General features: G+C 36.8%; 1 protein-coding gene across 5 annotated transcripts in view; it reads right to left on the minus strand.

Moving 5' to 3' along the window:
- Positions 1 to 26,328, minus strand: part of LOC145997461 (trypsin-3-like) — a 51,345-nt gene extending 25,017 nt beyond the window's left edge. Inside the window, exons 1-3 of one of the 5 annotated variants that reach the window (XM_083134534.1) lie at positions 26,228 to 26,328; positions 13,359 to 13,474; positions 11,812 to 11,880 (exon numbers count right to left, since the gene is read on the minus strand). In XM_083134534.1, the coding sequence (XP_082990660.1) occupies positions 11,812 to 11,880; positions 13,359 to 13,474; positions 26,228 to 26,292 (250 nt within the window). In that variant the 5' untranslated portion in view covers positions 26,293 to 26,328. The other 4 variants (XM_083134536.1, XM_083134537.1, XM_083134535.1 and 1 more) reach the window with 4 other exon arrangements.
- Positions 26,329 to 27,141: the final 813 nt, after the last annotated feature.

A 27,141-nucleotide genomic window follows, 5' to 3' on the forward strand; every position in this document is an offset into this window, starting at 1 on the left:
GTCGAGTAATGTTGAATATTTTGCTTCTGAACAAACTGTTGAAATATCGAGTTGTAAAATTCTTTTCCGTTATCCGTTTGAAGAAATCGAGGTCGCCTGCCACTTTCATTGAAAATAGTTTTGAATGCTTCCATTACGCACACACCTGTTTTAGCCTTGAGGGGCAAAGCCCACGCAAATTTTGAAAATGTATCTATAACAGTAAGAAGATACTTGTATCCTTTATTGATTTTATGTAAATTTTTTAGGTTGCCGCTACTCATTTCCACAAGGTCAGCCTGCCAAAGGTCATCCACGCCTTTGGTCACCACCGCCAGTCGTTTGTAGTTTCGTCGTGCAGGTTTATGAAGCTCGTTCACGATACCCTGCCTAGACATGGCGCGAAAATAAGAATATAGCCTGGATGGGATTTCTGGCTGCAGACAATGCTGGGTTTTCTATGTACAGCTTGTCACCTATTTCTATGTCGATAATTTGAGTGGCATCTTCGGCATAGGCAGTCTCGCGACTTTCGGGGTGTGTGAAATCGACCAGCTCAACTCCTCTTATTTTAGGCTCATCGCCAATGTTCGTCACGGTCATGGTTGGGTAGTGGGTTGCGTGAGGCAAAGACCAGTAGGAAACCTTGACGAACTGAAGTGTGCCAGCGAGGAAAAATTGATGATAGGCTTTTGCAGGAGTCAACATGTAGAGTTTGTAACCTGGATTGAAAGGGGAGGAGAACTCTCTGTTTGGTATGCTGTACAGTTCGATGACAATCGTAGACTTGAGATTGTCGATGCTGGCATTTAGAGTGTTTACGTTGGTTCGAACCTCAGTCTCCACATCCTCCAATCTGCTATTCACCGATTCCAGGTGTTCCTCGATAGCATGAACAACAGTGTCGTAGTTTGGTTTGATTTTTACATCGACAATAAGGCTTTTGAATTTTTCATTTAAGTCATGTAGTTGGGTGCTGAAATTAGCTATAGTCGATTCCTGACTTGCCTCGATACTCCCAATTTGCTCTTTCACGCTGGCAATAATCTGCTGCAGGCTTTCTACAAGCGTCAACTTGGAGCTCTGTATTACAAGGTCGTGGACCTGGGTTCTAATTTCCGCAAACAATTCATGCAGCTCGGTGATGTTCTGGTTGGTAGGTAAAATCGCGACAGACCCCCGTATCGATTCAATTTCGGATTGGATGTTTTTGATGTCGTCGGATTTGAGTATTCGGTTGAGAGTTCTCTTCACGCTTTTCAGTTCCTGAGAGGTAGGCAGGGTGGCCACCGTGTTTTGGAGCGATTCCAAAGCTTTTTTCACCGCGTCCAACTCGGAGGCATCGGCAGCAGCACGTATGCCTTCTTGCAGTTGCGTTATGTCATCCTGGGTGGGGGTAGATTGTTGCAGGGTTTCCAACTTAGTCTGTATGTCGTCGATCAAGTGATGGAAATGAGACAACTCGGATTCTGCATTCAGATTTTCCAGTTTGGCGATTTGCTGTTGGACGTTGGCCAGTGTATCCCTGATGCCCGGCAGTTTGGTTTCCAGCTCATCGTGAACGTTCGCCAGATCATTTCTAATGGCAGCAAGAGCATCCTCAATATGGGTTATGGTGCCTTGCAGCTTCCCGAAATCCTCGTAGGTCTCAAGTTGGAGTTTGATGTTGGCCACGCTACGGGCAATGGCGTTCAGTTCGCTGGACGACGGTAGATTGTTGATAAAATCCTCCAGCGTTTGGAGTTTAGTTTTTACTTCGTTGATGGCCGCATGCAAAGCATCCGTTTGAAGCTCAGCCTTGATGCTTTCCAACGTAGGGATTTCGAAAGATTGAAACTGTTCGCGCAATTTAGCAATACTAGCGTTCACGCGATCGTAGTCGCCTTGTGTTTTAATGCTTTGGATGATAGTTTGCAGTTCGGTCTGGATGTTGCTTGTTTGATCCTGCAAGCGTTGTTTCAGCTGTTCAACGTCTGAGGTTTGCGTTTGTTGCAGCTTCAAAAGTTCGTTCTGCAGATTGCCCACACTCAGTGCCAGCTTGTCGAGATTGTCTATCGACGCGAGGTCGGTGTATTTTTGCAGCAGCGATTTTAGCTCTGCATCAATCTTGAGTACAGGGTCCAAGCACTGAGACTGCAAGCTGGCTATCTCGGACTGGAGGCTGGAGTTGAGCGTGGACTGGAGGGCCGGCAGATCGCTTCGCAGCTTCTTGACCCTGACGTCGAGCATGAGAAGCTCGTCGCCATGGTCGTCGCGTTTCGTATGGCCAAAAATATCGTTAGGCATTATTGTTATTTATTATAGGATAGCTAATTTTCATTTCTATGAAAAGAGGGATAAGTTTGTCGTAGTCGTCCAAGAGCTCTATGTACAGGCGATCGCCAGCAGATACATCGTACGTGGTGGTACTGTTCATCCTATCGTGTTTGATGCGATAGATGTTCTTGCCGGAGGAAATTTTGGCCTCTCCTTTATTCTCGGGATTCATGTCAAACTGCAGTTTGCCGGAGATGGGGAATTGGTAATAATTCAAGTTGTTGTTGAATATGTAGAAAGTCTTGCCCACATCCTCGTCGTACTGGGTCAGGATGCTATTCAAGTGTATAATCAACAAACCGTTGAGTTTAGATAATAGGGAGGGTAACAGGTCCCAGCTTGCAGGTGGCGACGGTGCGCTTTGAGCAGATGCCTCCATAGCCTGCTTCCTGAAGCCAAACAGGTTCATAGGCATTGTTATTTTATTTTATATTTAGCGATTCGTTTCGAGCAAGCCAATTTCAGCGAGTTTAGTGTTTTGTAGAGCGAGTTGGCAACACTGCCAGTGAAGTTAACATACATTATCAAAAGCACATCATGAAAAGCTACGTTTTGTTCGGGCACACGTACACTCACACACACACAAAAAGCTAAAAAAATTATACACCGTGAAAGGCTACGACAAGTTGGAAACACTGCTAGTAGGAAACACTGCTAGTGAGGTTAACATACACCGTGAAAAGTTACATCTCGCCCGGGCACATGTACACACACACACACACACACACACACACACACACACACACACACACACACACACAAAAAAAAAAGCTAAAAATTATACACCGTGAAAGGCTACGACGAGTTGGAAACACTGCTGGTGGGGTTAACATACACCATAAAAAGCTACGCCTCGCCCCGAGTTGGCAACACTGCTTGTGAGGTTAACATACACCGTGAAAAGCTTCAAAATATCATATAGTGGAATTTTTGTAGAGTGGGTTGGCAACACCGACGAGGCTCGAAATCATCATTTGAGGCTCGAATTATCATTTGAGGCTCGAATCATCATTTGAGGCTCGAATCATCATTTGAGGCTCGAAATCATCATTTGATGCTCGTCGGTGTTGCCAATTTCTATTTGTAGGTTAGCTTAGCCAGTGAAAAATCATATAGTGGAATTTTCTTCGGATGGGTTGGCAAAACCCAAGCCTCAAAGAAGAAACATCCAATAGAGTTGCCAAATGTAAAAAGGGGACAATAGGTCCCCCTCATAAAAGGCTACAGTAAGAGCCCACAGGTCGCCAACACTAGGCCCCCAACAGTGTTGCCAGACATAAAAAGTACATGGACCCCTCAGGCCCTTTAATGAAAGTTTACAGTGAAAAACCCAGTAGGTTAACAACACTGTCAAAAAATCTACGGTAGTGTTGCCAGATGTAAACAGGGGGCAATGGGCCCCCCTCATAAAAAGCTACAGTAAGAGCCCACAGTGTTGCCAACTCTGTGCCCTCAAAATATACATCATAAAAGGCTACGACGAGCCTCAAATGATGATTCGAGCCTCAAAAGATTATTTAGAACCGGGTATAGTGTCCTACTAAAATACAGTGATTTTAATTTGTTCCGGACACACTCTATATACGCCCCTGTTCCATACCCATCAATACAATAAAACAGTAAGATGAATCGAGTTTTTCGTTCTCCAAATGAAATTTCATCAAGGCTTTCTTTCCCCTAATAGAGGGCCTGCGCACGCCTGTGCTGAAATCTACTGCTGAATGAAGGTTCAGTACGAAGACAATTGTTTAAGTCACGGAAGAGTGTACTAAATGAACAGATTCGCTGATCGATCTGCTGTTTCAGTTTCACTGCCTTAGTTGCCACGCAAACTGGCCTCCCACTCCGGTGTTCATCACTGACATTTCGTCTTCGGTCTTTAAATCTTTCCACACATTCAGACACTCTCCCCTGAATTAAACAATTGCCTCCGTACTAAACCTTCATTCTGCTGTAGATATCAAAAGATTTCACTCCCTCTGACCACAAAAAACTAATAACACTTCGTTGCTCTTCTACGGTGCAAGTCAACAGTGGAGCGGCCATGCTGTACGAGCTACTGCGCAGGTGCATACTGCTCGATCGTCACAACAACTTTATGGCGTGTTGCTAAGGAACCTTTTTGAGTGGCGAAACACAAATTTTCGTTGTGCATAAATCTCCAGGAAGTTTAGAGTAAGATTCCTGTTATATAATGACTTCCCCTCGTACATTTTTCAATTTGCTTACCTAATATTAAAAGTGATAAATTTAGGTATTTTCATGTTATTTGTAGTCCAAAAATTATAAAATATGAAGGCTTCAACATCAACCACTCAGCACATAGTTGTGGTTATAACATGAAAGTCAACAAATTTAGCAAATTTTGCAATACAAAAATTTAATTTCGATAGGAACCCATTTCTGTCCCATTATGAAATATTGCACACAAATAGTCAATTGATGTCTTCAAATCATATATATATATATATATATATATATATATATATATATATATATATATATATATATTTAAAAAATAAAACTAGTCTTTTTGAGATTTTCAAAAAAAACTTCGTTTCAAGTTTTTTTAAAAACTACAAAATTCAAATATCACACTGACGTTGCATTTAAAATTAAAGCCCATTAAAAGCAAAAGAGAATGACACCAATTTGAGCTCTCTAGGTCAAATGGTTTTTGATCTACAGCTTTGTAAATATTTCAAAGTGTCATCAAATTTTTGGATTTTTGCTTCTTTGAAAATCAATAACTAAAATAAAAAAGCCGAAAAAATTCTGAAATTTTGCAGTTTTAGTCAACTTTACTGGTACTACCACTGTATCAGACCTCGGTTGATTTGGCATGGAATGATCCTTACATGAAATCTAAGGAGTCATATGTTATCACTTGTCAGTAGCTTTCTCAATTACAGAAAACATCCCTACATAAAATACACAAAATAAATTCAAATTTTAACTGCAATTAGCAAAGTGTATTGTAGAAGTTATGTTATATATAACATATTATATATGTTGCGTTTAACAATTAAGAAATATTGTTCTTAAGTTTGTCCATGGCTCACAATTTCCGAAAGTTATCTAATGTAGGGACGACATTAAGAAATTTATACATACAATATATTAATCTTAATTTGTATTTACTTTAATGACACCAAGCACAATCGTGTCTCTTCATTTCTGTGTATCTGTGAATTTCTTCTCTTTCTTTCTTTTATTTTGTGACCAAGCGAGCTTTTGTTCTCAGTTTAGTGTGTCTTTTTGTGTGTCTTTTTCCTTCTTTGTTTGTTATGTCTTAAGTATGTAGTACAAGTAGGGTTAGGTGGTAGACTAAACCTCGCATTTCAATAAAAAAAAATGAATTGAATGAAAAAAACAGTATAAAGATTAAAACCCATAACTTTTTTAACGAAAGAAATGTGGATGCCTAAGTGCATGAATGCACGATCATTTATGGACATGCCACAATATTTTGAATAGTTCTTATGATGAACACAATACTAAACCAACTTGAAGAATACCGGAACCTTTCTTCTCAGAAAACACTATATATATATATATATATATATATATATATATATATATATATATATAAACACACATTCATTCATACTTTATTGGTTTTAGCTGTTATACGAGTACCAGCTCTACACGAAGTGTCCTAAAAATATGTCATATATGATACTGTTACATCAAATTACAAATTTTGAATATATATACAGTTTTCATATACATCATATCATGCAAAATCTAAAATTGATTATAAATACAATTGTTATATCTGGTGACTATATCATGTTACACATTTTGAATATTTACAATTTATATATTTCTATATTAATATCATGAAAAAATCTAAAAATTATAAATACAAGTGTTACATCTGGTGACGATATTAAAGAGGCTAAAGAAGTTGGGAGAGGTATTCCTTTTTTTATTAAATTCTTGAATAAGATCTCCCTTTGAGTGGTATAAAGTGGACATTGAAATATAACTTGATTAGCATCTTCCTGGTCTAGATTGCACTTGCACATAGGTGAATTAACTACATTAATTTTATATAAATGGTGATTTAAACGTATGTAACCTGATCTCAATCTTAGTATTAAAACTAAAAACTTTCTGGGTATATTAATTGTATAAAACCACGGAGTCTTATTGTTTAAATTTAGTACATTTTTATATGAATGACCCATATATGTAAATTTTTGTTGGACCCATATCTCCTAATCTTGTTGAATTTTGTTTTTAACTCTTGGTAACATATCTGTATATGATAATAATACGTATATTCGTTCTGTGATCCATTATTCTTTCTTTTTTAGCATTTTTATCTGCCACTTCATTATAATGGAACCCTGAATGTGCTGGTATATATGCAAAATGAATTGTCCTTCCCTCTGTGGTTAACTTATCATATAATCTTATTACGTAAAGCACCAATGCTGATGCCTTATATAACTTTTTATATGACGATTGTACACTGTATAAAACACTTTTAGCATCTGTTAATATTAGTATCCTTTTTTCTGGAATGTTATTGATGTGCATCAATGCATGATATATTCCATATGCTTCTGCCGAGAAAATAGAACACTCTCCAGGTAGTCTAAAATTTTAAAATTTCCATTAGAAGAGTCAATAAAAGCACATCCTACTTCTTCTTTATTTTTTGATGCATCTGTGTATATGAATCTATCATTCTCCCAATTTTGTAAATATGATTGAATATTTGTATAACTTGTTAATGAAACATTTCTTACTGGTATTTGGTCATATGAAATTTCATAAATTGGATGTTTGCTATGCGTTAGTATTGTTGAAAATAAATCTCGAAATTCTATTTTACATTGTAGGAAACTTGAATATTGTCCCTTTATTTTGTTCTCTTGATATAAAATCCATTGGTCTTGCATAAGTTTATTTACTGGGTGTTCTTGTGTTTCCCGGCACTTGAAAACAAATGTATTAGTAATCCATTTGCATCTATACTTAAAAGGTTTCTCTATGGATTCTAAATAAACTCCAACATTGGGAGCTGAATTCATGAGTCCCAATGATCTCCTCAAGACTTTCCTTCTAAACTATCTATCTTGCATAGAATTCTTTCTGTAGCATTTCCATATATGCTGCATCCATATTCTAACTTAGGCCTAAAAAAGTTTTTGTAAAATAACAGCATTATTCTTGGGTGAGCACCCCAATTAGTATTTGCTAAAATCTTTAGCATGCTGAAAATTTTTTCACCTTTAGCTTGTAAATACCTTATATGATCCATCCACATCAATTTTCTATCAAAATTAATTCCTAAATATTTTATTTTATTTTGAAATGGAATAACAGCAATTTGTGTCAACGTATTTGGAAATTTATGTTCACTTTTGTTATTAAAACATACAGCTGCTGACTTGTTCTCTGATATGATAAACTTCATTCCCTCTAGCCAACATTTCACTTCATAAAATTATTTTCTATTTTCTGAATACCTTCATATGGATTACAAAATGATCCTAATATACACAAATCGTCTGCATACTGAATTATTTTTATTGTACAATTATGAAATTGAAATATTCCCCTCATATATATATTAAATAATAATGGACTGAGTGGGCTTCACTGAGGTAATCCTTGTAAAGTGGTACGGGGCCCACTAAGTGTATCCTGAAACCAAAACAATATCTTCCTATTTCATCAAATTCCATATTATCTTCATAATTATTTTCGGATTATTTGTCTGATTTAACATATCAATTAATATATGAGGATCAACGCTATCATATGCACCTTGTATATCTATAAAGTGAGCAAACGTATATTGTTCCTTATACATTGCATTTTGAACATGCAAAGTTAATGTTGCTAATGTATCAATACAACCCTTGTTTATCCTAAAACCAAACTGATTTGGATAAAAATATTGTTCTTTCTCAAAATACCACTCTAATCTTTTTAGTAATAATCTTTCAAATATATTTTCAATTGTAGGAGCCAACGTAATAGGTCGATATGATTCAGCTTCTTTTGGATCTTTATTTGGTTTACTTATAGGTAGTATCACATGTGTTTTCCAGTTTTGTGGTACATTTCCACTTCTCAGAATATTATTATAAATATTTACAAGTACATTTAATGCATTATCCGATTGATGTCCTATCATTTCATATGTTATTCCATCGTATCCTGGGGCAGTTGATTTTATATTATTTAGGGTTTCTCTTAATTCTTGCAATGTTATTTCCGAATAAAATTCATCACTGTAATTTATATTATTTATAATCTCGGTTTTTTTTATTTCTTACGTAACGAGGTGTAAACTTGCTTTCAAAATTTTCTTACCAAATTGTTGTTATAGATGAAAATCTAGTTTTATGTCCTTTCCTAAGATATTTTTTTTTTTTACAAATTGTGTTTGTTTTAACAAATGGTGATAATGATTCACAGAATTCTTCCCATGCTTGCCTTTTTGCTTTATTAAATATACGTTTTGCATTAGCTATTGCTTGTTTTAAATTTATCCAATTATTTGGGAACGGTTGTTCAGCAAATATTTCAGACAATCTTATTCTTTCTTCTTTTGCATCTTGACACTCACCATTCCACCAACTTATAGTAGGAAAGTTGTTTTTATTATTAATTTTCTTCCGTTTAGCTACAATATCCATTGCATACGTTGTTAATTGTAAATAGCGTTCACACGTTATATTTTGTTCCTGTTTAATATCTTCCATTGAGATATAAGAGTCCAAAATTACAGAATATAATTCCCAATCAATGTTTTTAACCTGCCACCTTCTAATTGGTAATGAATATATTTTAGGTACTGAATGTGCATCATTTAACACTGTAATGAAAATTGGCAAATGATCACTACCCCTATTCAAAAAATGTACTTCCCAAAACAATTTATTTATTATATTATTTGACACAATAGTTAAATCTATGGCTGTTGGTGATTTACCATTCCATGGATAATGAGTAGCTGACCCATCGTTCCTGAAATGCAATGATCGATCATCAACCCAGTCCAAAATACTACATCCTAATGCATCTGTATAGTTACAATCCCATACTTCATGATGAGCATTCATATCACCTGTGATAATGACATTATCCTGGACATAATATAATAATTCATTAAAGTATGTTACTTTATATGTTGAGATTTACGTATAACTCGATGGAATATAAATTGATACTATTGCACACTCTAATGTGTTCATTTTATTTTCACTGCTATTAATTCTACATTAAATAATTTTATCAACCCTAATGATTCTGGTAATGTTACTATCTTAAATTTTATACTTTCATGTATATATAAACCTACACCTCTTGTATCTTTAGTATGTAAATTAGATATTAACTCGTAATTAGGTATTTGATAATATTGATGCTGTCTACCACGAAATTCGGACAAACTCAATATACCTGGATGATGCTCATCTATAATTTGTAATAATTCTAATCTTCTAGCTGTAAATGAATTTATATTCCATTGCACTATAAAAGACATACCTATTTTTCCCCTTTTACAAGTTTAGCTTTCTGATAATATTGCAATTATCTTTCTTATAATTTGTTGCATTGAAATTAAGATCTTCTGTTTCTTCCTGGAATCATTTAAATCACGAACTGATTCAATCATGTTTGGTAAAAGGTCCAACAATGACTGGTATATTTCCTTTTGTCTACAAGAAACTGATTTACGATCTGAATAGCTTCTGCAATTTATATTGTCCATATTTTGTCCTTGCTTACTAAAAGGGGATTCTCTCAAATATACTGGATATTTGTATTTTGTTTGATCTTTTTCTGTGTCTGATGAGGATGAAGAATCTACATTCACATCCTTTTTGTTTTCCCGTGGGAGTTGTACAATACGTCTTGTAGCCGTCTTCATAATCTTCTTTGGAGGTGATGTAACAACTTAGTTGTATTGTACTCTCATTTTTTGACCATTATTCTCTTTCGATATTTTCTTTTGTTCCGCCATTTGAGTTACAGAACTCGCACAATAACGCTCGCTCCCTTCCTTGCAACTATCACTTGTTGGTGCATTCTTCTCATTCACATAACTCTTTTTGATGGGAGGGAATTCCAATCCATTTCTTCGAACAGTTTCATGTTGAAATTGATCCCTAAATAATTTAATTTTTTGTTCACATGATATATTTCTTGAATTATTTCCCGTCACCATACCTTTTGCTTTAAAATATGAGATCTTTTTCTCGGCCATAATAATTTGAATTTGCTTTTCATCCTGATATTTTGAGCACATTTTGTTGCAAGCATTATGATCTCCTTTGCAGTTTATACATGTTTCACTCATTTCGCAGTTTCCTTCGTGATAATCTTGGCCACATTTATAACACAATTTTTTACCCTTGCACTGTTGATCTGTGTGGGCAAATCTGAAACATCTATTACATTGCAACACTGGTTTCACACGTGGCACTATCTCAACTATTTGTTTTCCAACTGCTATGTATTGTGGTTAAACTGTCCCCTTAAAAGTCACACATAAGACTTGAGTAGGTTCAAGCTTAAATGACCCATCATTGCACCATATTTTCTTCTTCATTCTTTCCATCTTAGTCACTAGCACTGGGCTTTCTATACTGCTTTCCAAATACTGCATTTCAAACTCTGTGGGTATTCCAAATACAAGGCCTTCCTTCTCCACTAAAGATTTAGGAATTCTGGCATTTACTCCTAACTTGTCCAATAACACTTTATTTTTCACAAAGTTATTAGCTTCTTGTGACGTGTTGAATAATGCTCGAACTCTATTTCGTCCACTTTGATCTACATACTTTACTTTCACATTATTATCCATCAACATATATCCAACTTTAACTGGATGCAAATTTCCTAACTGTTGGTTTCCACTTTCTAGTATCACTAAATAGGGCTCGTTGGCACCTTTGTCATATTGGTATATTTTGTCTTCATGATTGGAAGTGTGTTCCATCCTAGAACTTTTGATAGCCATTTCATTTTGTGTTGTATTGTTTTTTTCTTTTATTCGGCCCATTTACATTGTGTGAAGTATCCATAACATCATTTCCATCATTTTCTTCATGTTTTGAATCAGATGATATTATATCCATATTATCACTGGTTATAGTATTATTGCATATCGCACTATGTTCGTCCTCAACAATTCCCTTTTGATCCATTATGATAAATAAATGAGACAGTTAAAGCACATATCTATACAATCCAAAGGGATATTGAACGTTTTTAATTGTAATTGATTTGATTATTATCAATCAATTGCCTTTTCTTTCACAATAGATTATAATCTAAACACTACTTAGTCTTACTACACAAGTCCTTCAATTAAATTCAAACACAACTCGATTCAATCTAGCGAACAATCTTGCTTATTGAACCAATACGCCATCTTTTTCACAATCATCTTATTAATTAGAAAGACATTTGTTCTAAACACACACAAACACACAAATATTCAAAATGACTCTATAAATAGAAGTAAATGAATGACTGACGTACCTTGTCGTGCGATGTTTCCATTGACAACTCGTGAATAAGATTGTCGAGCGCCAAGAGGAGCGTCTTCGTCTTAGTGAGTGAAAAGAGAAATATATATATATATATTATTTCGACAAAGATAATATTCTTCTGTTAAAATAAAATTACTACCTCACGATGATAGATATCACGAAGTTTAACTATAGCTAAACAACAAATTATGATATTCTTCCCTTGCTCTATTTGTTTTAAAAAAATTGTCGCCATTGCTCGCTATAGAATACCTTCTCTCAGACACCTCCATAAAACAGATATTATGTCCATTTTGAATATCCAGTCACCACACACTCGTCACGAACTAGCAGACATTAAAGTTTTGCATAAAATCATTAATGGCAAAATTAAAACCGAATTCCTAGTCAATCAACTTCAACTACAAGTCCCCACACGGCCAACCCACAACGTAAAGTTCTCTTACAGTCCCACTAAAAAGCTCTCGCTTCTACAGCTGTCTCTTTTCTATAGGCTTCCCCCCTATATAATAACCTGCCTGTAAATATTGATATTTTCTTGTCAGAACGCAGTTTCCGACAATCGCTAAAAATGTATGTGCAACATTCTTTTCTGTCATATTGTATTGTCTTGTATTGTTGTTGTTGTTTTTGTTTTCTTGTTGCACAATTTCAGTATAAAATGGTCTTTCAGCACTGTATCTGAAACTTTACGTAAATAAAAAAAAAAGTTAAATCTTGAAGAAAATTTATTTTATGAATCTAATTGTATAAGAACTTGAAACGGAATCTATAATATCGTCTTTGGTATGTTCTTGCATGTCTAAATAACATTATAAACCATGTAGTAATTGAACTTCAACATTATTCAAATATCGTATGTACAAGGGATGTAAAAAATCCACCTGATTTCCGCGTAGTACACCCCGGAAAGTGCAATTTTGTATACCAACGAGGCTCTAGCGTCTGCACCTACGGCCAGCATAATCCTTTGTGGGACTGTGTTCTGTTCATTTGTGTTTGGGATATTCTTCTCATCAATTTCATCTTATCATCATTCATCCTCATCTTCGCGACTAACAAAGTGGCAGGAAAACAAAGCAAGATAAATCAGCTCAATCAATCAAGATATCATACACATTCATATCAGTTAGATCCTTTACACAAGTCGACTAAAATACTATCTATACTTGAAGAAATCCGAGCGGAAAATGATGAAGCATTTCTCTCGATATGTCTACCAGGTGGGTTCCCTATAAGCCTTGTTTTGCAGAACCCAGAATAACTCTCATCTTCGTCGATTTAAGTGAAGATGACAGCAACCATATTTCTTGACAACTATGAAGCTTAGCCTACAGGGAATCATCCTGGTCAATATCTCAAGACATTACCTGCATGTTCTGTACTTTATATTTTTCTTTCCGGAAAGGAATAAATATAACATGACTGATGTGTAGATATGTGTATGAAAGCAATGTATTGTTTTTAAGTGAGGTATACAATAAAATATTATCAGTAAACAGGTTTGATATTACAAAATAAGGAGAATTATATTACCCTTATTTACTTCATCCATGTATCCTTGAGTAAATTTTACCAAGCATAGGAGGGCAAAGCTGAGGACAAACATTTCAGAAAAGAAATTGCTGTTATGGTATCTTTTGCTCATCTGCCTGAGGGAAAGAACAACATTTCAAATAAATTATTCTTTAGGGTAGATATTCTTCCATCATTATACACTTGTTAACATATACATATATTTCAGAATTATGTGGTTGAAATAAACAGTTGACTGTAGAAGAGTTACTAGAAGTTAAGCTGCAAAGAGAGTGGCCAGAAGTGTCTCGTTGCTTGGTAATTCGAACTTCAAAACGCCGAGGTTCCGGGTTCGAATCCAGACCTGGGCATGGATGTTCTTCGTGAGTGTCCCTTCATCAATTTCATCGCATAAGCACTCACCCTGATCTTCGCGATTAGTCAAAATTGGCAGAAAAAGCGATGTAAAATAAACAAAATTAATCATGTAATCAATTGAAATTCAAAAGGTCATATAACCGAGTCAAGAAGAAATAAAGAGGCTTCTAGTATGATGTGAAATTATCTTCCTTAGTGATTACATTGCATTTATTTCTCAGACCACTTTCACCTTGTCTTCATAAAACATACCGGGTGGTCCATTTATAATGATAGTATGGAATATCCCATGCAGAATGCATCCAATAGAAAAATTGCACAGATAAAAAGTTGTATACTATTGAGGGGGTAAGTCAATGCCGCAAAAATTTCGTCGCCACCACCCACCCCTTAGGGGGGTGGGGGGTAAATGTAAAATTTCAAATGGAACACCCCCATTCTTTTTACATATTTGGATTCGTGTTGAAAAAGAAGTATTTTTTGTTCGAAACATTTTGTGAAAAAATTGCAACCTTCGAACATTTATATGAACATTTTGTAGTTTCAATTTCATTTTGTTCCCTTTATGTAATAACAGTTTTGGTTTCCGTTGAGAACATTGCAAAAACTAATTTTATTCAAAAAATGTGTGCAAAGAATTCGGCAAAAGAAAATTGTTTGCAATTTATGTTTTTGTGTAACAATAAATAATATTAATTTGTTCCAACTCCTTGGTTTCAAGGAACAATTTCATATGAACAACAAAATTAAGTATGTTACTACAAATTTCTTATCATTTGAAGTACACAAATAAATGTTTAAAGGAGCAAATGTTCAAAATGATGACCGTTCTCTTCAATGCATTTCAAACACGGTGTCTGAAGCTCCACACTGTTCGTCCCAAAACGTCAGTAGTGATAGAGGCACAAGCATCAATAATTCGTTGCCGCAAGTTTTCTGGCGTTGTTGGAACTTCGTGGTACCGAAAGGCAGAGAGTTCGGGTGAACGATCTGGCCAAGAAACGGGTCCTCCACGTCCTATCCATCGACCAGGAAACTTTGTGTCCAACATGGCTCGAGCCTGAATGGAGTAGTGAGCTGGACAACCATCATGTTGATACCACATGTTGCAGCGCTGGTGCAGTGGCAATTCTTCTAACAGCCCTGGCAGAATAGTTACCAAAAACTCTGTGTACTTTTGTCCATTTAATGATACCTCAAATGATAACTAATTTGTAGTAACATACTATATTTGTTGTTCATATGAAATTGTTCCTTGAAACCAAGGAGTTGGAACAAATTAATATTATTTATTGTTACACAAAAACATAAATTGCAAACAATTTTCTTTTGTCGAATTCTTTGCACACATTTTTTGAATAAAATTAGTTTTTGCAATGTTCTCAACGGAAACCAAAACTGTTATTACATAAAGGGAACAGAATGAAATTGAAACTACCAAATGTTTATATAAATGTTCGAAGGTTGCAATTTTTTCACAAAATGTTTCGAAAAAAAAATACTTCTTTTTCAACACGAATCCTAATATGTAAAAAGAATGGGTGTGTTCCATTTGAAATTTTACATTTACCCCCACCCCCCTAAGGGGTGGGCGGCGGCGACAGAATTTTTGCGGCATTGACTTACCCCCTCAATAGCATGAAACTTTTTTTCTGTGCAATTTTTCGATTGGATGCATTCAGCATGGGATATTCCATACTATCATTATAAATGGACCACCCGGTGTATTGAGTAACATTTCAATCTTAGGTTACAGAAGAAGTAGCAGCACATGTTTCTGGTATGGTGCTCTTTCGTTGATAAGGTGTCTAATTATTTCTTTTCTTTGTTTGTTTGTTTTGAGTTCTTTGCACGGTGTTGGTCAAGTAGAATTTGTGATCCAAGTAACAATGATGTGAAGATATGATGCAATGTCTCACAAGACTTATGAAATCACATTCTATCACTTCTTTACAATTTTTCACACACTCTATTAGCGTTGGTCACGTGTGGTGACGTCGACACTTGGGGTAACAGTCAGTGGCGTGTTCAAGGGGGGGGGGGGTTGTTGTGGGCCATATCCCGGTAATTATAACACCATTAAGCCTTGTTTCCATGATTATGAAAAACTCAATATGCTGACCAAGGCAGTAAGGAAGAAGTAAGGAGAAGGAAGAAAAATGAAGGGAAAAGAGCGTGAGATTAAAAGTCCAACCACATTCTATATGGAAGTAATTGCCTTTAGCCTTTTAGGTGAAAGTAAAGTTGGAAAGTGAAAGTCAACTGCTAGAAAGTTCCAAACAACTTTCTAAATAGTCTGGAGGGAGTAATGTTTGTGTATATATAATGCCCTGTTTTTGTATCTTGTTACTTTTGTACTTGATACAGAGTCTGAAGAAGACCTTGCTAGAAGGTTGAAACGTTACGTTTAGTTTATGTTTTTAATAAAATAAATTACTGCCTTGGTCAGCATATTGAGTTTTTCATCCCGGTAAATATGCGATATCGCCCGGACGGATTTCTTCAAATTTACAGGAGAAAGTACTTACTGAAATGAGTTTCTTTAGCATTCTGGACGTTCTTGGAGGTGTTTTCTTTCACGGAAAGTAAAAACTTCGTAGTTTAATGCTGCCGAACAACAATTAATCACTCTTTACGTAAGAAATTGGCATTGCCTGCCACATTATGCCGTTGTTTCCATTGTGGGCCTGCAGATGGCGAGAGCGTTGAAAGTCAAGCGATCTCTGCAGTGTTTCCAAACGTGCCTTCTTTTTACGAAAATTTCTATTTTTAACTATGTTCGCCGCGCTTTCTTTTTTCGATGAATTTAGGGGTGAAATGAGTGCTAATGGAACCTAACCTAACAGGCCTAACTTAACCTTGTGTGAATGGTTTGTGGGGCTATCCGTGGATGGTTTTTGGGGCTAACGTCAATGGTTTGTGGGGCTACCCATGGATGGATTTTGGGGCTAACGTGCATGGTTTGTGGAGGTAAACGAAAAAAAAATCGAAATAGTACGTAATTTTCCGTCATGAAGGTTTGAAACACTTATTGCACACTGAAAATCGACAAAACACAAGCTGGCGCGTCATGACGCGCGATGATCCATTACGAGTGCACGCCATATTGTATATTACAGAAGCGGAACAAGTAAGACAAATAATCAATCGTAATATGAAAAGTTGACAGTATTTTATTGAAAAAGGCATAACTTCACCTTCAAGAATGTTCCGCAAGGCAAAATAGGTAAGTACCAGTGGTAAAATTAAGGAAATAAATGAGTGAAAGGTGTCCGGGCGTTATCGCATATTTACTCATATCCCTCCCACCTTTAGGGCCCAGTATGTCAATAACAGGAAAATATTGCAAAATGATAAATGAGTACTAGAAAAAAGCACACGTAGCCCTCAAACCCCATTCGAAAATAAAGAACGATTTGATTTACCTACTAAGCCAGAGATCCTGGGTTCGAATCTCGGCTTGGCCATGGAGGATATTCTTTGTGTGTGTCCCTTCATCAATTTCATCGAATCATCTTCGCGATTAGGCAAAAGTGGCGGAAAAGCGAAGTAAAATAAACCAAATCAAGCAATCAATCAATGATTTGATTTGATTTTTGTTACTTAGCGTCGCTTTTTTGTCACATTTGGTTAATTGCGAAGATGATACGATAAAATTAATGAAGGGACAAACACAAAGAACATCCATGCCCAGGTCGGGTTTCGAACCCGGAACTCCTGGTGTCTTAGCGTGCTGTGATAACCACTCCCCCACGGTTGGTTGATTTGGTGTTTTAAGTACACTTCATGCACAGAAACAAAACAGGTAACAAAACACAGTTTTTTGTAGTTTCGTCAATAATATTCATTTGGCTTTTTGTGTTCTGAAATACATTTTTCATTCCAAATTATTTCATTATTCACTGCAGAGTACAACGCATAGGACAAGAATGCGCACTCATCAAGGGTTCGAATCCTAGACTAATCTAGTTCATATGAGGCTCTTCAACAATTTCAACATATCATCACTCATCCTAATTTTCGCGATAACCACATGTGGCAGAAAACCGACGTAAAATGAACCAAACCAACAACAACATGAACGCGCGTTCTCTTGCCCAAATAATTACATCCGTATTCATGACTGTTAGAAGCCAAGAGATTAGTATATTTAAATAAAACACTACTAAAACGAGAGTGAGAGAGAGCCTGAGCACATATTTGTAATGTAATCATTATATATTCCATATTTGAAAAAAAAAGAAAGAAAGAGAGCATAACGTTATTGTCTGCACATAACACGTTCCCATTTCATAAATAATAAAACTACATCACATATTATACACACATATTGTACAACGTGTAAAAGGTTGTGTAAATACAGAGAACATAAGTACTGCAGAAAATGTTACCCTGAGTTCTTTAGAGGATTTACAAATAAATCTATGGGTAACCAATCCCCTATCTGTCCTACAGGAGATAGACTGGGGGACCTGAAAGCACGGGCTTTCAAACCATTGCAGCGGGGGGCAATGGAGGTAGAGGCAGAAATCTTACCCTTTCCTTCGGGCGGCCGTTTCTATACCTGGAACTGGTGAGGCGGAGGAAGAGCGAGCTAGGCTAGCCAGCTTTGCCCGCGGATCGTACCGAGGGACGAGAAGCGCATGGGAAAAAAAGTGTTGCATATAAACTGTGGCTTTAACAAGACAATACATATTGTGATTTGAAAATAATTAGATATGTGAGATTGATTTATCAATCTCTGCTAGAGTAGCTACTCCTCAGTGCCCGTCACTGGTTAATCACCATATCTCCTTTGTAGTTGTTCAGTTCTCATGCCTCGGCAAAGGAAGATTTGGTGTTGGTCATCTCTTTTTGGACACAGCAGTGACTTACCCAAGAAGCAAGTACTGTTAACATTTTCCTCAGTGTCACATGGGATATAAATATTTCTCACAGCTGTAAAGCAACATTTACTGGATCTTATAAACCATCTAATATTGAATAAGTTCTGTACAAACTGTTCACTGTATTTTGTTTTCGAAAGTAAAGAATGATTCATGCATTAAGCATACAAGATAACCGATTATTATCCTGTATATGAGAGTGCGAATCTAAAAGCTTCACAAAAAAGAAAATTTCATCAAGTTTTCCTGTCTATGGATAGAAGTAATTATGACAGTTTGAAACTTGAATTGTTACATAAAAGGTCACCTTATGTTACATTCAGTCAATTCAACAATATTTACCATGTGAACTATAGATATCAAGATTTTTATAAACTACCTAACATTGGAGTAGTTCTGCGCAAATTGCTTACTATATTTTGTTTTCTGGTGTAAATAATTATTCATACATATAATTCATTCATGTATATCAAAAGTACTAGAAAACCTACGTGATGGTGAGTATCTTCACGACCTTCACGAAAAATATTTCAATAGATTCTTCTGTCAATAGATAGAACTAACTATACCATTTCGAAACATAAATGGTTACATACATGATATGCCATACTCACTGAAACCAGCAAATAATTACCATGTGTGCTATGGATATTTTGAATTACTGAATAGTTAAAATGGAGAATATCATTATCACTATTAAATGGATTATCAAATTGTTTCATATTTGTAATTCCCCTTTGAAATCTCCACCTATAAGAACTCTCCCAATATCCTCTTCATCGGCTCATATGTGCTCTAACACTGAATATATGGAAATATAGACAAGTTAAAAATAGGAATTCGCTCGTAAGAAATTTACTGTAGATCAGATTGTGAATGAGTATATTTTACAATAAAACTATTGAAATAAATATATACAATACATACATTAATATAAAATACACCTCAATATAGAGTGTGTGGAAAACATAATCATTCATGAAAACGTTGTACATTACCTGAATAGAAATTCGTGAAGAATAGAAATCACTGAATATGGAGATGTTACCACACATGAATTTATTACGTATTGTATAGATTGGCATAAATTGCAAAAACAAAACGTGAGTATATATATACACACACATAAAAATATCTCAGTAGGAAAAAGGAACAAAAGAATAGTACGCACTTTCAGTAAATATAATTCACCAACATATGAAAGGTGTTGTAAAAAGTTGAATGCAACACTGATTCAAAACTATCATTTTTTTTTGCTTTGAGCGCACGCACAATTAATGTCCCGTGTTGCCGTACGAAGTAATTTTTTTTATGACTTATTGCAGTTGATTGTTTGTGTATATGGTGAGCCCCATTGTAATTGGAAAAAGCTATAAAATTCCACGATACATAGCTTGCTGGTTGAGCATATCTATACGCAGTGTAAATCCGAATGTAAACAGATGACAGTCCTTAGGGTCAGGTGGTAGACCAGCAACAGCTGAACCTCGTCCAGCAATAAAGTCAATTCAATTCAATTCAATTCAATTCCTTTGAATTGAAGATAAGTATCTGTGTCCTATAGTTCAAAGGTCTCAGAGAGGAATATTAATTAAAGGAAGAAGATCCTTTTTATGTCGAATGCATGCACAAAGAGATAAAATATTAGAGCATTCATAGGGTAGAGGATGATTCAAAAACTCCCATAATACACCCTATACAATGTAAAGGAGTTAGTCTGGGTACAAATAGTCATGATAGAAGCACGTTAGGCCTAGGGGGAACCATTTTGGTGCGTTCCAAGCAGACGTCCGCCATATTGGTGGCCGCCATATTGGTGGCCGCCATATTGAATTCAACTTTTTTTAAAAAAAAAATTGAAAGGGGGTGATGCGATATATCAAATCAGGCTAGAATTTCATGAGAAATGCAACAGTGAAGGTTTTTTCAACCTATCTTTAATCAGGAAGAAGTTAGGACTGCATGATTGTAACAAATGTCTCATTTTTCAGGTGTGAGAGAAAGTTCCGGGAGACAGGATCCATGGAAAAGCCATAGCCAGAGTTATTAGGGCGCATTTTATACTTAATGCAGCACTTTTCACGCTACTTGAACACGCAAAGTGCATTGCAAAGGATCATATTTATGAGACACTTTCAGTAATTCCTGACCTACTCAATTCAGAAGCAGAAAATACTGATGTAAGCTCATGTTCTGAGGCGCTGAAAAATCTTTATCTGCATTTGCTTCAATTCTGAAAGATAACAGGATACTGCTGCTCTGTGGTTGCAATACATTTAATTAGGATGCTCGATATTCTTCGGAATTTTATTAAAGTCGAGCGTGTTGGAGAGTGGAGTTTACATCTGAAATCAGTTGCGGATATCAATGATGAAACCCAACACGTCAGCACCAGATATCTGCGGAAATTTTGCAATGTACTACGTGTTAGGTGAGGTGACAGGCTTTGGGCTGCTCTGTCAACCAGATCTTGTTATACAGGGTCCGGCAGAGGAGTTAAACGGTTTTGAAATGTGAATAACACACCTAATTTTCAAAGGTACAGAAATGTATTACTACAGAAATAATTTTAAGTTATTGAATGCCAATTGCCATGGCAAATCTTTACGACTTAAAAATGATGTCCTTCAAGTGACTTTCATTTACGTGTACACGTGTACACACATTCGAAGCCTCTCCCAGAAGTTGCGGACGGCACATTGCAATATTTCACCACCAATGTTTGCAATTGCATCTCTAATTGCAAGCTCCAGGTCGTCTAATGTGCGAGGTTCATTCACATGCACTTTGGATTTGAGGAATCCCCACAGGAAAAAATCACAGATTGTAAGGTCTGGTGACCGAGGAGGCCAGGGTATGTCACCAAACCGGGAAATGACATGTCCTGGAAAAAGTTGACGAACAACAGCCATAGAGGATCTAGATGTGTGAGCCGTTGCTCCATCTTGTTGGAACCATATGTTTTGCTGATTTATCCTACGCCTACGCCGAAGCCGACGAAGTTCTGGTGAAACAAAAGTGTTCATCATTGCGATATAGCGTTCGGAGTTCACAGTCACACAATCCCCATCTTCATCTTCGAAGAAATACGGGCCGATGACATCAAATGCAGCTACACCACACCATACCGTCACTCGTGAACTGTGAAGCGGCCGCTCATGAAGCTCCTGAGGGTTTTCGTTTGACCAATGTCTAAAGTTTTGCTTCTTTACAGATCCATTTAAATGGAAATGTGCCTCGTCACTCATAAGAATAATCGCTTCCTTGGACATTTGGAGCATCCGTTCAGCAAATCTTTTACGATGGCAAAGTCATCATCATGCAGATCCTGCACAAGCATAATCTTGTAAGGGTGAAATTTTAGATCCAGATGTAACATTCGTCGTACAGAGCGATCTGAATTCCCCAACGCTATACAGCATGCTGGCTGGCAGACGGTCTTTGGCTTCTAACGATTGCTTCCCTTACTCGTCCCATGTTTTCTGGTGTCCTTATGGTTCGAACACGGCCAGGTGGTGACCTATTCATAGCTGATGCTGTCAATCTGAAGTTCTGCACCCACCTGAGGGGGAGCGGGAGGTGGGGGATACGGCCACCCCCGGCACATTTTGCCACCTTTACTGCAAACATTCAGATAGATTTGTCAGTTTTAGAAACCTTGAAAGCTAAGAAAAATGACCCCAAGGAGTAAGAAAACTCTTTCAGTTAAAAACTTATACGATGAAAATACTATGCTCATGAGCATGCATTTAAATTACGAGAAACATCACGATTGTCTATCTTCGCACTTTCTATCACTGTCGCCGAATACATAAAATCAAGTATGTGCCTTCTATTTTTTTATTTTTTTATTGTTCTCGAAGGGCAAAATGTCACGCAACACAAGCTTAAACGTAATTCACATTTATTGCATTATATTAACATGTATGAAAGAATATGACAGTGAATGAATGGCTGCGCATGGATAAACACTTCGTTGAAATAATTGTGTCCATCAGAGACAACGCGAAAGGAAATGGAACAAGTTGCGAAAATAGATTAGAAAAGAATAAAGAGGAAAACAAGAAAAGGAAAGAGAAAAGAAGCAAGAAGAAAATCGGGAGTGTAAGAGAGAGGGGGATATATATACGTCATACGTGCACATATATTATGTGGTCTTAAATTTATACTGCCCACCCTAATCTATCAATATGGAACTTTTGCCCACCCGGTCGAAAATTTCTGGCGCCGCCCCTGGTGTTGAGGCTTATTACACGCCCATGACGTGCCACGAAAATGACGTCGAAAAAGGCGCTGCGTTTTCAATACAGATTCTCCAGTCTTGAAGAATCCCTCCACAACAAACGCTCGATGTTGCACATTCCAGGGCTCCATGCTTACTGGGCTGACAAACAGTTAAGCAGGCCACCAATTTCTCACCGGATCGCCGATTGTTGATTTGAATTTATTTCAATTGTTCAAACGGACAAAGCGCTGACTCAAGATCTTACGTAAAAGGTAAAAGGTAAAGTGCTCCCCTGTGCATAGCACCACGCCATGAAGGCGTATAGGGGGTGTGGGGGTAACGCCCCACACTTTCTTGATCCGGTCGTGAGTGGGGATGATGTGATCAGCATCACGCCCCTAACCGCCTTTACCCCCCAGAGTTTCCCCCAGGTACCCAATCTTATTCGACGCTGGGTGGTCGCCGGGGCCGCTTCCAACGTTAGAAAAGTTCCTGGATTTGAACCCACCGGGGATCGAACCCGGGACCTTTAGCATGGTAGTCAGCCGCGTTACCGACTGAGCCAAAGGTCATTTAAAAGGAAAGGAAAAAGGCCTTCGAATGTTTATAAAAGTAAATTGAAGGCATAATTTTTTTTTACACGAACTGTCGTGGTAAATAAAAATGGCATACAATAACCTGTATTTCTGTAGTAATATATTTCTGTACCTTTGAAAATTAAGTGTGTTATTCACATTTCAAAACCGTCTAACATCAAATATGCTGAAACACACGACTCTGTTTTAAACTATATATCTTCTTAACTCATGATTCTACAGGCACGAAACAAACAATACAAAACAATACAAACAAAAAAAAAAAACATTCTTTAGAGGAAATCACGAGCTATGAGTTTCGTCCAGTGTCTTTGGGACGTAAATTACATAGTTTGTTACATATTTTCTGTTAGTTGAGTCAGAAACCTACTTTTACGCTAATTCTAAAAATTAAAGTAAATAATTGAAGCATTTTTAATTCGATTAAGAATTAAGGCAGTTCTCTCAAATAAAAACCTTCATTCAGCAAATTTTATGCTCTTTCCTTTCGGTTATCTTCACTTTATGTGTAGAACGCACCGTTTTCCAGATACTATACTTTTTAATTTTGAAGGTGAATTTTTGGGGATTTTTTTCTTTCAAGATAGCGGCGAACTTACAGGTCAGAGAGTGGTAAACTCTTCAAAATCGGATTCGTCACAATTATTTTACTACAGACGTAGTTGCTTTCATTTCTGTTGCAATTGTAGTTCCTCAGATGGCCCAAAACATCCATTTATTTTTTAAGACTATATTTCTAAAATTCCCTCGCAATACCAGTAAACATGTCTATATCCCAAACACTTGTAATACATTCTGACTATTGTGAATATCAGGAAATTTGTGTCTACATGCACGGTATTGATTGATTGATTGAGTTGGTGCTTTGAGTCCACTTTATGGCCAGGACCTACAGTTTAAAGTGGGATCCGAACCACTATGTGCCTCCGTCGGGTATCGAACCCGGAACCCCTTTGATTACAAGGCGATGACGCTACCACTGCGCCATCGGGGAGGCCCTCTCTACATGCACGGTATTTAATAGACTTGTAAGGGGGCTGCAGACCTAAGCCCACCATCTGACGAAAAATTGCTTTGAAAAGGTTCATACAATGAAAAACCAAGATATTTGAAATCTAGTAATAATATTAATGTTACTATCTGACATAACTTACCATAAAAGTTATAACTGAACATTTACATTGGGCCTTGCCGCATGTATAAATCGTAAGTTTTTTGTTTGAAGTTTACTCGAAGGAACTACAGTCGGGCAGAATTAACTTGAAAGAAATGGCCGCTCTGTGAGTGATGCAACTGCGCTCGAATTGGCTAGAGCGGGCGACTTCCCGCTGTAACGGGCCAATGGAAACTCTAATGCTCGGGCGCGCGAAATGTTACCAACTGTTGAAAGGACTCGCGTGCAGTGACTGGTGAAGCAAGCGAAGCGGCAGTGTTTTCAAATTACGGATTAAACGTAAAGAATAAACTGTTTATCCATTTATTGTGTAAGATAGAATACTTATAATGCTTATAATTTTCTTAGCATGTCCTCTTAATACAGTGATATTTCCGTTACACAATATAATTATTTTTCAAATCTCTCATCTCCCGTTGTCAGCTGATTCGCATGAGAGCCAAGCGTTCGCTGTAGGTTGGTACTCCTGCAGCGGCGCCGGCAGCCATTTGTCTCAAGTTAATTCTGCTGGACTGTAAGAAGGGAGGATGGTGGATGGTATCCCCCAGCTGTCTTATTGTCACCATGTTAAATCATAGGAGCATCGCTCCCCTAAGCTAAACCCCAAACATCTCCCCAGATAACATTTTCCACTTGAAGCACTGGTTCACTTTACGCACAGAATGGCTAGTCGGGACTGGACCTATATACTCTATCCCGGTAATCTCTGGAGCTAGGCCGCACATAACGGCAGAGAAAGGGGAGAAAGCGAGTGGGCGGAGCGAAGCAGTGCACGCTGCTGCAAAGGCTGGTAGCTGCAGTATTCTTTCCCCTTCCACACAATTCCGTTCCTTCCCACTTGTTCAGCTGTCTCGAATCATTACTTGCGCAGAGACTTACTTTTGTTCTCTCCCTTCAGAGATTCCCTGGAGAGAGTGTAGCTTAGTCAGATTCGAAGAACCATGTGGCTCCACCGAGTATCGAACCCGGAATCCCTTGATTACAAGTCGACGACCACTATGACATCGGGGAGGCACGTTGTAAATCCTACAAGATGAAAAAGGGGAAGAGGAATTTATAAAATTTGGTCCTCTAAGTTTTCCTTTGTTTCGGGGCCTGCAGATATTATTATTTTATTATTATTATTATTATTATTATTATTATTAACAGTTCTGGCTTTCAATGCAGCCAACTGATGAATGAGACACTCAAAGCCAATTTCTTGCAGGACATCAGCATTTGCTGTGAAGGATGCCAAACCACAAAGTCTGCTAAACAACGCTGAATTTCTGAGGGTAGTCTTGATCCTTTTTACAACAATGGCATTTGATGGTAAAATACTCACAAAAATTCTCAGAGCAATTCTCTGTCGAGATTTGGGAAAGCGCTGTTAAATATTTTTCACGAAAACGTTTCAAATAGTCACCAACCGAATTCCTTCATACTTTGCTTCAGCCAAGTGTAAATCCTTTAAAAATTCTTGAAAGTTCATGGTTTTTGCCATTTCAGCATGTCATTTGTGTGCGGCCCCTAGGCTATAACCTAGGATAGCCTAGTGGCAAATCCCCCCTGGTAAGATGAAGCCTATTTGGATAGTGAACAAGAAGTGAACAATTTGAAGTAACAACTATTTAAAAAAAACAACAACTTACCTTCCAACAGAACCACCAGATGTTCTCACAACGATTTCACGACGATCACTGGGCAAATGCCACATTGTAAGCAATTAAACGAAGCCCCATTTGCCTTACGATCATCAATTGACACAGGGCAGTACTTAGGTTACAGCATTGTATTGATAAGGCACGCTCTTAAGACGTTGAATGTATGACTAGAATCGTAGCCAGCAACATGAAGGAGCTCAATATTGAAGATATATTGTTGTTTCGCACAAATTCATTACATTCCGGGAACATTTTAAATGTTGAAAGGTGTTATTTCAATTTAATGTGCACTATAATGACAATCATTTGTGCAAATTTGCATTATTTTTTTTCAAAAACGTACGTACACTATTTGAAAAATAAATGTTACTAATTATTATTTCGTTTGCACATGTTACGTCCCTTTTCTTCGCTTTAGCTAATCGCAACGATGAAAATGAATTAATCAAAAGTATAATTCATCCTAACCACTGCGATTAATCACAGGTTTAGAAAGGGGAACGTAAGAACATAACGTACAAATAATTGCAATGATTAACACATAAATCTAAAATTTATATTGAAAGGCAAATACCTGCGCTCCAGAACATAATCACATGTAGTGCAAGAAAGGAAAAGAAAGTTTACAACCATAAATCTCCCTTACGACCAAATTATGAGCTCATTGAGAAATATAATTCAATCTACTAATCCTAACATTGGATAAGCATAAAGGCGAATTCCGTATGTACAACGTTCAGCAAAGAAATTAATAAACAACAATTTCAAATCCTAAAATTTCGTATCTCTAAGTTCCCTCTCTATCAAAAAATTGTGTTTTGCTTGTAAAACAAGTCCCTTATAGCTAATAACGTACACGAAATTATAATCAGATATTTCATATTTATTGCTGTTTACCAAAG

Source organism: Lepisma saccharinum, chromosome 13, assembly GCF_977018435.1.
Source record: "Lepisma saccharinum chromosome 13, izLepSacc3.1, whole genome shotgun sequence".
In the NCBI taxonomy this organism is placed as follows: Eukaryota; Metazoa; Arthropoda; class Insecta; order Zygentoma; family Lepismatidae; genus Lepisma; species Lepisma saccharinum.